The following is a 13,254-nucleotide window of genomic DNA, read 5'->3' on the forward strand; positions in this document are numbered from 1 at the left end:
GCTAATGCTAAACTTTAGGTGGGATGGCCTTGATTTTTCTCAGTCTCCACAATGTTAAGGGAGAGAGTAAGAGAACTGTACGGCATATAATTTTCCTTATTTTGTACCTACTTTCGCTTATATGCTAGTGATAGATCTGCCTAGAATGAAACATTTCAGAGGTGGAGAGAATAGCCTCTTACGGACTTGTTAACAATTTACAATGTGGTTTGAATCTAGCTATTTCAAAATCAAAACCTATCAAAATAATCAGAGACTGTTTTAAAATCCCTAAATGACTAAATTCCTGACATACTTAAGGTCAAGCATCTAACTTGCATTTCCACCCAGTTTGGTGGGGACAGAGTCAACAGCACTAAAACAAAGGTTTAAGAGGTTTTAATTAACACAAATGGCTGTGCTTAAGACTTTAAATCTGTCCAAAGCAAATGGAGTGAAATCCTTCTAATCCTTCACAGCTTCATCTGGCAGTGACCTCAGAAAAAAGAGCCTCTTTCCTACATCATCAAACTGACTTCCTTTAGCTCCTTGTTGTTCTGTGTAGGTCTTTGATCCCAGAATTCTCTACAACAAAGAGGAGGAAAAAACCACACACACAAAAACAAAAAACAGCTAAAACATCAAGTGCCTTGGCATTCACTTTGTACCCTTAAAAATACTAAATTAGAATGTACTTTAAAAAATAAATTCCAGGGACATCTGGGTGGCTCAGTCTGTTGAGCAGCTGACTCTTGATTTTCAGATCAGGTCAAGATCCTGGGGTCGTGGGATCCAGCCCCATATAGGGCTCTGCATTCAGTGAGGAGTCTGTTTGGGATTCTCTTTCTCCCTCTCCTTCTGCCCCTCCCCTCCTCCCCCTTCTCTTTATCTGAAATAAATCAATAAATCTTTAAATAAATAAATTCCAAAAATCTGCACCCATTATCTATGCTAGCCTTTAAAATCATTTTGAGGGCAGCCCGGGTGGCTCAGAGGTTTAGCGCCACCTTCGGTCCAGGGCATGATCCTGGAGACCCGAAATCGAGTCCCACATCGGCTCCCTGCATGGGGCCTGTCTCTTCCTCTGCTTGCGTCTCTGCCTCTGTGTGTGTCTCCATTAATAAATAAATAAATAAATAAATCTTAAAAATATATATATATAAAATAAAATCATTTTGAAAATGAAAGTAATTCTTACCACATGAATTCTTAGATTCATTTTTACTGGTAGCTGCTCTGCCTGTAGTTGTATTGCTCATAGTACCTAGTGGAAACAGGAAAATGAGAGCTTTCTTTGAGGAAAACAAAACAAAACAAAATCTGGCTTTATTTTGAGTTGCAAGGGTACTAATATTCATCACACATTACACACCATATCATTGCATCACTGTGGGAATGACTCTGGTATTAGCATTAATGTGGATTTCCTAACTGTTATTTTAGAATAACTTCAAACAGTATTTTTAATATTTGCCATTTGGAGTGCTAAACTTTTTCTACTGAGGGTTCATGTCTCACAGGGGGAAGAAAATCATTTGAGGATTATATGCAAGCAGAAACAATTTAATTTGAGAGCCTACAAAATATACTTTTAATACAACTTTTAAATGAAGAAATGGGATGAAAATCATATTCATAGATATATACACCCTCAGATAACTCAGATATATATTCCATAAAAATGGCCAACTATGGATAGTGGGAAACAAACAAACAAAAAGATAAAGTAGGCATAGGGATGAAAATGAGGTGGCAGGATGACAAGCATAGACTGAGATAGAGAAGGAGAAGGGAGCCAATAAAAAGGAGAAAAAGGAAGAATTAGAGGATGCTAAATAGGCTCAGTAGTGAGTCTGTACTAGGTTAGTTACTAGGCTACCCAGTTACATTTGGATTTCAATTAACATCAAAATAATTTTTAGTGTAAGTATGTCCCATGAAATGTTTGGGATATACTTATACTAAAAAGTTAACTACCTGCAATTCAAATTTAACCAAGCATTCTCTTTCTATTTGCTAAATATGACAATGCTACCCTAATAATCCTGCTGAATTTCCAAAGCGTGTGACATAAAAAAGTTTGGAAGCTATTGTCATTCATTGAAATAATCATAGTAGTAATAAAGGTACAGATGGGGTACCTGGGTGGCTCAGTGGTTGAGCATGTGCCTTTGACTCTGGTCATGATCCCAGAGTCCTGGGGTTGAGTCCTGTAGCAGGCTCCCTGCTCAGAGCCTGCTTCTCCCTCTGCCTGTGTCTCTGCCTCTCTCTGTGTCTCTCATGAATAAATAAATAAATAAAATATTTTTTTAATTAAAAAAAATAAAGATACAGTTTATTTTTTTCAACCTTCAAAGTTTATATTTAGGAAAGAAGAATTTTATTCTCCCTCTGGATTTCTGTGGGATTTTATAAACAGTGAAAAAAAACTTATTTAGAAATTAACTTCATAACGTACTATTAGTTACTATAGTAACTACTACAAAGGACTACTATACTATAAACCTAACTTGGACATTCAAAAGATTCAAAGTCGCCTCAAAGCTTTAAAAAGCCTGCATTTGGGAGCATTGCTGTTTATCAAGGACCCAGATTTGAGCATCCTGCCTTTCAGCATTTTAACTTAACACTACTATTTTCCTTTCGGCAGCACCTACTGGAGTATATTTCAGCCACTAGGAAGAATCATACTAAAGTAAACTAAAGGTTAAAGCCAGGAAGAATGACTTGCTTTGAGAATGCAGGGAGTTCGAGAATAAATAAGGTCTCAAGAGTATTCATTTCCCACCTCACTGGGCTTTCATCTGAATTTATAAGTGTAGCAAAATATTCACATCCAACCTTCAGCTTCTTCTCAAAAGAGCTCAAGGAAATGCCAAGAGTATGAGTTTGGTGGGGGGGAGGGGAGGAGAGCAAAGAAGTCTTCTATCAGAATCAAATGTCTTATCGTCATTCATATTATTATTGAGGATAAACTTCTTAAACTACCTGCAGGCATGATGAGAAATCACCTGAATTTGAAGATTACTTCTTGCCTGTGCTCTCTAAGATAGGTGGCTGCCAAAGGCCACAAACTGTTCTCTTAACTCTACAGAAGCCAGGGAAAGGCTGTTACACAGCCTGGGTCAAATTGTAATTTTACACTGGTGGGAAAGTAAATCCCTTCAAATGTGACCCGTTCCCAGAAGGCACTCACTTGGTGTAAAATGTTTTTCCCTTCTATAAGACTAAGTGAAGCGTATGCCAGACAGATTAGACTGAATAGTGGTGATGCTGTAATCAGACCCTCAAGAGATTGAAAGTAGGGATGGATTAAAGTGTAACAAACTAATATTAACATGGGATTGTATTTTGCCAACCAAATAGTTCACACCACTGCAACACAGCCAACCAGCACACAGGATAGTTGATGTGGGAGAAGGGATTCTTGGCCAAGAGCAGTAAGAGAAACATTTCCTCTACTTGGAAACATCTAGAACAAAAGAACCTGTACCCGGATTTGCTGGGAGGTTTGTCCAAAACTATATTTCATCCTTTAAGACAGGTTTGTGAAACCAAATTCATTTGAAACGAGAGGAAAATGAGCCATCTGTAGGAATATTTATTTACCACTTAAACTTAAAAAAATCACCGCCTTGTATAATTGCCCAACTCATTTTATAATTTAGTGTCCCAATTACCTGATTTCTCTGTGGTTGAAAGAAACAGTATTATATAGAGATTGTGGAGGAAGTGGACAGCGGATGTTTTTAGAATGGAGGGAACTACAGTTCAGGGAGTAGTATAGCAGGTAAGGATTGTACAGTAAAATTCTGAATTTAGTAAGGTCTAACCAAGGCTGCCAGTTTTACACATCAGTGCAACAGAGCATGGCAGAAAACAGCAATGTTTTTTTTTTTTTCATTTGATATATATATGTAGCACATTTTGTCCTAAGAGTAGTAGAAGACCAATCTGTCCCACAGTATTTCAGGGTTCCTGAATCACCATTTGTGGACTAGAAGCCTGGATGTGATTGGTGCCACCTACTGGAGTAAATGCAGAATTACAAACTGTCAACCTATTTTGAACTGTTTTACTACAGAACAAATTACCCTCAGGGAGTATGTTCTCTTCATTGGGAGAATTATACATTAAACGGTGATAAGTGCGGATTTAAATCATAGCCTTTAGAGGTGGAAGAGGGATGAGATATCCCATACCTTAACACTGCCACTTTCTGCACATTCTAGGAGATGAGCTTTGGATACAGAAACCAGAAGCTTGGCTTCTCTGAACTAGTTTCTTGTTCAATCACACCTACCCCATAGAGTCATCGTGAGCATTACACAAAACCACATGCTTTCAACATGCTCTATAATGTTTTGATTGTCTTAGACAAAGAAAAAAACTGAAACTCAATGACTTGCCCAGGTTATTTAACTGTTTAGCTTCAGAATAAGGCCTGCAACTCATATATCTGATTCTAAATCCAGTGCTTTTTCCATTAAAATACTGTTTCTAAAAATTTGATGGCAAGATGACTTTTGAGTGGCAACTGAGATATATTTAGGAGGTGCTAGAACACATCATTAAATATTATGTAAATCACAGTGAGAAAATTACTCCCTTTTCAATTCTTCAAACTTGAGACCTCAAGGAAAAAGTTTCAGTTTGTTTGCCGGTTTTCTTTAAAACTCTACCTCTTCCTAATCTCACTTCCTAATAAAGATAAAACAGACCTCAGGCTTTAACATCTGGTTAGAACACTAAAATTTGGTTTTCAGTATGCTTATCAAGTTTACTTTCGATTATGGAAATAATTTCTCTAGATGACCATCGGCTAATTGTAAACCAAGTAAAACAAGGATTTGTTCTCATACCCTCATCTCCTCCATCATTTTAATTTACACCTTGATGGCTTATTATTGCTTCTGACTATATTCTAGGTTCTTATTTGAGAAGAAAATCTTAAGCTTTCTGCTGTTCATTTCCTATTAAAACAAAGTCAAGGGCACCCAGCTGGCTCAGTTCATACAGCATGTGACTCTTGATCTTGGGGTCATGAGTTTGAGCCCCACATTGAGTGTGGAGATTCATTGAAAATGAAATATTGCTTTTAAGAAAGAAAAAATATAAGTGGAACACTGGCTAAAGGATGGGTAGTCGATCCAGCCTTCCAGATTTTGTAAATTATAAATATGGGTCAAGTCAGAATGCCAGTGCTATGTACCTGGACCAAATCATCTTGAATTGACCATTGCTTTTTTAAAAATTTCAAGTTAATATTTTTTATTAGATTCTGCCAACAAAAAGATAAGGAACAGCCTAGAAAATTTAGATTCTGGGGGATCCCTGGGTGGCTCAGCGGTTTGGCGCCTGCCTTTGGCCCAGGGTGCGATCCTGGAGTCCCGGGGTCGAGTCCCGCGTCAGGCTCCTGGCATGGAGCCTGCTTCTCCCTCTGCCTGTGTCTCTGCCTCTCTCTCTCTCTCTATGTCTATCATAAATAAATAAATAAATTAATTAATTAATTAATTAAAAAAAAGAAAATTTAGATTCTGAATTCATTTTAGAAATATCATTGAGGGGACACCTGGGTGGCTTGTAGTTCAGCGTCTGCCTTTGGCTCAGGGCATGATCCTGAGGTCCTGGGATGGAGTCCCACATCAGGCTCCCCTCAGGAAGGAGCTTCTCCTTTGCCTCCTTCTGCTTATCTCTGCCTCTCTCTGTGTCTCTCATGAATAAATAAATAAAATATTTTAAAAATATATTATCGAGGATATTACCTACTATAACACATTCAGTGTCCTGTCTCCATGGAGGAGAAATTTCTCTGTTTTTAGTACTAGTAAAAGCAATATTTCTTGAGCAAATGGTTTATTATTATTTTGTGAACACCGTAAATCTGTTTCTTTTTCTGAGAAATCCAGAACCAAGTTTGAAGCCAACTTCTACCAACTATTAAATAGCACTTTCATTATACATTTTCATGTGTTTACCTGGTTTTAACTTATTTCCCCTTTGGCTTGATTTACTCATCTATTTATTTAATCTTATGTGCTGTGTGTGATTTTATCAGCTGTTCAAGCCCTCTATGGAATAAGATTGAGAAGAACTTAGAGATATAGAGGGGCACCTGGGTGACTCAGTTGGTTGAGCATCTACCTTCAGCTCAGGTCCAGATCCCAGGGGTCCTGGGATGGAGCCCTGAGTCAGGCTCCCTACTCAGTGGAGAGCCTGCTTATCCCACTCCCCCTCCCACCTACTCATGCTCTCTCTTGCTGGAGCTCTCTCTCTCTCTCAAATAAATAAACTTTTAAAAATCTAAAAAAAAAAAAAAAGGCAATGAGGGATACACATATTGACTCTGATATTGATAAAACATTGTCATCGCCTAACCATTTTTCACTGCATGTGCTTTCTTTAAAATACAGAGTTCAGATTCATAGATCCCTGAAAATTTAAGAACTCTTTCTCCTGCTCCTCAAAAGCCATCCCTTTATTTCTTTTTTTGTGGTAAACTATACAATTTCCTTTAATGATGCCATAAATTCTTTGTGGGGGAAACGTTGAAAATCTCGGAGGAATATCTGGATTGGTGAAACTCACAACCACTGTCAGATGTCTATCTCTTTGGGCTTCTGTTCTGAAATAGCAGAGCTATTCCAATAAGATTCATGAGACCAAACTACATTAATTCCTAGGAAAAGGGTGCAAGTGGGGAGGAAACTAATATTTTATCAGGCACCAATTTTGTACAAAGTACTTATACTAAGTACATAATATGTGTCTTAGTCCTTACAAAAGAAAATTTCATTTCCTCTGGAGGAATCCTTACTTTACAAGAGCTTCTGATTAATAATAACGATAGTGATAAAATTTATTATATCACTACTAACATTTAATTTACTGTGTGACAGGCATTGTGTTGATCACTATATAAGTAATGGAATTTTCACTGTAAAATAAAATAAAACCTCAAAGTATGTACCTATGATACTCCACCTACCTCGGGACCCAAGAAGATGAAAATATGCTTGCTTTGGTTCCAAATTCTGCTGTAAGTATAGTGATAATTTCAGGTCATTGGCCTTCTGGTAGTTCTTCAAGGCTTCAATTCTCAGCTCAATCACTTTGCCATTAAAGTCATTCTATAATAGAACATTTTCGAAACTACTCATATAGTACTGCCTTCTCGAAGCACCTGTTACCTAAATCCTTTTTGCTTAGAAGTTTAAAACGATCCCATCATATTCAGTCTTTAAAGTTGGGCAGAGGGGATCCCTGGGTGGCTCAGCAGTTTAGTGCCTGCCTTCACCCTAGGGCATGATCCTGGAGTCCTGGGATCGAATCCCACATCGGGCTCCCTGCATGGAGCCTGCTTCTCCCTCTGCCTGTGTCTCTGCCTCTCTTTCTCTCTCTCTGTCTCTCATGAATAAATAAATAAAATCTTTAAAAAAAATAAAGTTGGGCAGAAAGTATTTGTGATTTTCCCCCCATTTCAAATAGAACAAAATCAAGATTATAGGGAAAAAATGTATTTAAGTTATTCAAGGTGAAGTTAGTTATAGGTCTCTGTAGCTATCTCCTCATGAAACACTTCTTTTAGCATGATAATTGGTAATTCAAAAGTGGGAATTGGGATGAATATGAATATGATGAAAATAAAAGACTTTATATTATGTGAATGAAATTGTATGCCATGTCCAGCCTTGGAAGATCTTAGTACCTGAAGGATGTTGGCTTCTTCCTGGTACCTGACCCATTCCATTTTCCTCTGTTGCTTTTCCTGGTGGAAGAAAGAGCCTCTGGGTGACAAAGTAAATTGAGATCAGAAATCATTGTTCTCAATATGCTTCAAAGACTTCATAGCAAAAGAACAGTGTCATAGATTCACTCATAAACTGGTTTCAACTGTTAAGTCCTTTCAGTAGGGCCTCACCTGTATAATCAGTGCTCCAAAAGCTAAAAGCTAAATGAATAGAATCATTTTTATGAATAAGTTTGCTGTAGGAAGATTAGATATAAGCATAATGCTTCTAAATAAATGTTCAAAAACAAATTAGCTATTATTTTGACATCACATAGTCATTATGGAGCTGTCATTGTTGATTTTGTTTCTCCTACTTTGCCCTCGCTAACATGATTTCCCAGAAACTTTCAGTGTCACTCTGATTCAAATATAATATCCCAAGGGAACTAGATCTCCTATAAAATTTCTATCAGTTCAGAAGCACACAGTAATTTAGACAAGCTACTGCTACATTAAAAATTTTAATCTATCAGCTCTAAAAGCTGCTACCATTCAGAAAGGTCACTGTACCTTTCTTTTCTCCTTCAGTGTCTCTGCACATGTCTCCAGTTCGTTTTTGGTCTTCTTAAGTAATGAGGGGGTTTTGAGAACCTAGAATAAAAGCAGAGAGCTAAAGGAATAGAATATCCCAGGAAAGAACTATAATATCTCAGCAGACAACAAATCCAATGTAACCTAAATGCCCAAATTCTAACTATCTGGCCAAATTAGCCCTGATTGTCAATAGGCTGTTTCCAGCAGTGTGGCCTCAACAACCGATGAAATTCCAAGTACTATGTAGTCCACTTGCCTTCCCATCCTGCAAGTCTGCTTTGTTTTTTATCTGTGGTGCTTTTTGTTGATCACCAAGGTCTTCTGTATCGAATGTCTGTAAGAGACATTTTGGCAAAGCTTTAAATTAGTGGGAATTAATGAGGGAAGTGGAAAACCAATATAAGTCAAGGCTTTTGGTTTCTGCCAGTCAGCAATCTGTCAGGGTTTGACATGAAAAGTATACTACCAAATGGGGTTCAGAATGGAACAAGCCCTTCCATTTGGTCTCTTGAGTGTACCTTATAATAATAAAATCTATTAACTCTACCCTTATTAACTCTGCCATCACTACTGTAAGCTACTTACACATTACTTATTTACAATACTACATTATAAACTTTCTCATTTAATCCTCACAGGACTATTTTTATTTCCATTTTATAAGTGAAAAAAAAAAGGATTTGGAGAGGCTAAGTCATTTATTTAGGGTCCTGCAGCTAGAAGAGTACAGAGCTGGAATTTGAACCAGGTCTTGTGGACTCTGAAACCAATGTTCTTAACCACTGGGTATACTGTCCTCTCTCCATTTCTCACTGTCTAAAATTATGAGTAGGGAAAGCCAATCACAAGCTAATGTATGTGGACATGTTTTATAAAAAATCTTTTGGGAGCTTTGGAGAAGCTAGATTTTGATAGAGGAATTGTGCTGGCACATTTCCTATTACGAGGACTCAAAAATCAAGAACTAAAATTGACAATTCATAGAACTGATTTGTAGCTGCCTCTGAGAAGTAGGAGCAGATCTCAGTTCAAGATGCAGGGCTTGATGGTATCCTGATTATTTGTGGGAAGGTCAGATGAAAAAAACAGAGATCACACCATATACTGTTTATATCGCAAGGCACAATCTGTTCTTCTAGTTTTATAATCTATAAAAAAGCACATGGATCTCAAGGACTTAGTCCACAAAGGAATTTCAATTTCTCTACCTAATTTCCCAGCAAAAGGTCCTACTCTTATATTTTAAACAATGCAGTAATTGTTGCAAAATCATAGAATTAGAATTCATACATTCATTCATTCAACTTAACATTTATTGTCTACTATGTTCCTTGGAGTGCCCACCACCATTGTGCTACATGTTAGAGAGTCAGAGATGAATAAAGCAATCAAGAAACTGGAGGAGCTTGTATTCCAGAGGAGGTCAGGGAGACAAGAAACAAGTATAATAATAATAAAAAAGTGAAAATAATAAGCTTAATTATAAAGAGTGCTATAGAGGACATGAACAGAATTATATAATAGAAAGTAGGGGAGGGGTGTCCTATTTTAGGTGGGTTAAACAAGGAGGGCCATTTAAGCAGAGACCTGAAGAATAAGAATGAGCTAACCAAAAGAAAATAGTATTAAAGGCCAGGGATAAAGCAAGAGCAAAAACCTTGAGATAAGAAAGGTCTGGCATGTCTGATAATCCACAAGGAGGCCAGTGTGGTGGTTGCATAGAAAGTAGGGAGAGAACTTCCTTGAGAGGAGGGAGGTAGGCAACAGCCATATTTTGCCACAATAAGGAGCAGCTACAAATGATTTCCATAAGGAAAGTGACATGATTTGATTGATTTCAAAAATATCACTTTGGTTGCTGTGCAAAGATTGGAATGAGGCATGGGTGAAAGCAGGGACATGACAAAATGAGAACAGGGACCAGAAGAAAGGGAAGTTCTTTGAATTAGGGTCTGTAAGACAATACTATCAAGAGATCCTTAGAAGCACACCTTGTCCCATAGCATCTCCATTTCCTTCCAAAGCATCTTGTTTTTCCTTTCCTGTTGGAGGGGGGAAAACCAAACAGACACATGTTTGTCCAGTTATTAAAGAGAAGTTGGAAGAAATTATTAAGTAATGAGGGGAAAGGGATGGGGATGTTGATATATAGCAAACTATATAGGATAGCAATAAATAGGTCTAGCCCAAAATCTAGGAACATGTGAGACGAGTTTGATGATGAAGATAATACAAAAATAATAATAATTTTGAATAATAATTATAATCAAGGTTATTATAGTATCATATCAATAGAAATGAGTCCCTCACACAACACTTAAGATGTTCTGATCATACAGCAATTACTTTGGGGCTTAGACCACTAATTGCTAATTTTTAAGATCCTTTACCTTGTTGGTTTTTAAAAATCTTGAGTCTCCCAAAACAAACTATTTCTCTTATTTTACTTTGGTATTTTCTATTCTTTATGAAATGTGAAGCACTAATATGCTTGTATTACTAATCTCTAGATGAAAAGTTTTTTTTTTTAAAGATTTTATTTATTTATTCACAGAGACAGAGAGAGAGAGAGAGGCAGAGACACAGGCAGAGGGAGAAGCAGGCATCTTCTTCTGCCTGTCCTGGGACTCGATCCAGGGTCTCCAGGATCACGCCCTGGGCTGCAGGCGGCGCTAAACCCCTGCGCCACGGGGGCTGCCCTAGATGAAAAGTTTTTAAAAGTCAAAGAAATAAAAAAATAAATAAATAAAAAATAATAATAAAAGTCAAAGAAATAGATTTTTTGCTAGCTAGTCCTGAGTCTGCCCAACATTTCATCTGACTCCTTTCTAGATCAAGGAGAATAAATATTGGAGCCTCAGATGCTAGAGATGAGTTCTCCATCTTTCCTTCCACATCTGATTATAGCAATTGAATTAAGCCTCCTTCAGGAGGCCATTCCCTTGGAGTGCCCACCAACCTCTTACCAGATTCTGCTTCATCTCCTCTGCTTCCTTAATGAGCTCCACGACTGAGGATTCTTCACTCCCCTTCCCTGCCATGATCTGCCTCATGATCTGCAGGCTAGAAGGAAGAGAAATACATCACAAAACATAGTATTTCCAAAAATAAAAATAAATTAAAAAACATAGTATTTCCTAAAGAGTAATATTAATATTCTCAAGCAGTCAGAAAATACTCGACCATGGGAATGAGTTGGGTGCTGAAATCACAGGAGTTATGGAATTCCTTCTGGACATAGAAGGTCTCTTTAGGATGAGTTCATCCCCAATCAACATTTGCCATAACTATGTGCTTTATAATGAATTCTGTATTTAAAAATGTTCAAAACTTAGGTGTCCAGCAGCCAGTGAGGGTCTTCTTCACCTATTCAGAAAAATGTTTGGTGTATGGCTTTTGACTTGGAAAGGATGATTTTGCCCTTGTAAAGGAGGAGGTCAAAGAATCTGTTGTCTTCAGCATAAATCCCAGAGTTGTGCTCCAGCCCATCTCTGTTTGTATTGTTTCTCCATATAAAAGATATTTGAGTATGGTAGCTCCCAACATACAATCCAAGCCATCAAGAAGTTTCTAACAAAATCTGAATCAATACCAAGTAAGTCAAAGACTATTCTTTAAAGACATTAATTTATGTTTCTGTTTATTATACGTTTTCCTCCTTCATTATAAGCAGAGAATCAAAGCTTTGTGTTCTCTTGTCCCAAGAGATGTTTGTTTTCGCATTGTAAGCAGCTGGTGCTTGACCACAACTTTCTGCCTAACTTTCTTTCTCCAAAAGTCTGGGCTTCCTGAGATACTTTACAGTAAGTATAGAGAATGAAGGTAGAACCATTAAGGTGAGATTCTTTCAGACTAGAAAGGAAACAGAGTTGGTGGGTCCTAAGAACAATGAATGCCCTCATTAGAGTGGAGACTTTATTTGCCTAATGTATTTAGAGAGGCCAGACCCTAATCCAGAAGACTCCTAGGCCCAGAAGATTTTTCACTATTTCACTGCTTGGCATGGGAAGAACAGAGTCATCTATTTTAAAGTGATTCTACAGACATGAATAAGGAGCTATCAGTGTAATTATGCTAGACTGAAATACTAAGGTTCTTCTCTGTTTCTTGGGTGAGCATTCTAGGGTCAAAGAGTAATAACTACAGCCTCTCGAGATGAAGGCTGAGTCATATTTAATTTTACTAAAAAAAATTAAGGATTACTTCCCACTTTTTTGTGGTTACAAATTCTTTACTATAGCTAAATGTCTAAATCTTTTTAAAAATGTAAATGATCATTGTCAATCCTCTGGATTGAAGTTTTCCAGGCTTTTCTCCTTTAGGAAACCCTAAGTAGAGAACCCTTACCTTCTTTGTTTTTCCTCCAAGTTAGACATCAACTTCTGGAATAAGAGATTGTTCTTATCTTCAAGAGGTTTTAGCATCTCTAGAAGTTCCTGCTTCCTTAGCTTTAAGTCCTCATTCAATTCCTTCAAGTAGTTGTCATCTATTTTGGAACATCTGTGAGAAGAATAATATCTGCCTCTAGCCTAGGTTAATACTAGATTCCCTCCTTTTCCCTCTGGATAGTTACCTCTTGGCATCTTCTGTTCATGACTCACCTTGTTTTTGAGGGCAAGTAAGATCCTGAAGGGTTTGAACCACTTGTCATCTTGAAGGGAAATTTCTACTCTAAGGATAGAGAGGTCTTCTTGGAAATATGTGCCTTCTTGGTCCATTCAGTTAAGTCGTCATTTTTGTGCTGCTGTTCTTGAAACTCCTGTTGCATTGGACTGAATTTTAGCTACAGCTTGAGTCACAATGGCCCTAAGATCACAGAATCAACAGGTCTTTGTAAGTAACTCCAACATCAATGACAGCTTATTGAATGAAAATACTATTAGATATATCTGATCAATCTTGCCTTAACTTTAACCAATGCCCAATATTTTATTCTGAAGTCCTTTATT

At 37.4% G+C, this 13,254-nt stretch overlaps 1 protein-coding gene across 1 annotated transcript; it reads right to left on the reverse strand.

The window, feature by feature from the left end:
- Positions 1-444: 444 nt before the first annotated feature.
- On the reverse strand, positions 445-12,956 carry CCDC196 (coiled-coil domain containing 196). Its single transcript, XM_041758143.1, has 10 exons — positions 12,907-12,956; positions 12,653-12,805; positions 11,272-11,368; positions 10,297-10,347; positions 8,562-8,639; positions 8,282-8,362; positions 7,688-7,747; positions 6,968-7,109; positions 1,187-1,243; positions 445-566 (listed from the first exon to the last, which is right to left on the reverse strand). Exons 1-10 carry the CDS (start codon positions 12,954-12,956, stop codon positions 445-447), a joined length of 891 nt encoding a protein of 296 aa, XP_041614077.1.
- Positions 12,957-13,254: the final 298 nt, after the last annotated feature.

The sequence above is a fragment of the Vulpes lagopus genome, chromosome 6 (genome assembly GCF_018345385.1).
Source record: "Vulpes lagopus strain Blue_001 chromosome 6, ASM1834538v1, whole genome shotgun sequence".
Taxonomy (NCBI): Eukaryota; Metazoa; Chordata; class Mammalia; order Carnivora; family Canidae; genus Vulpes; species Vulpes lagopus.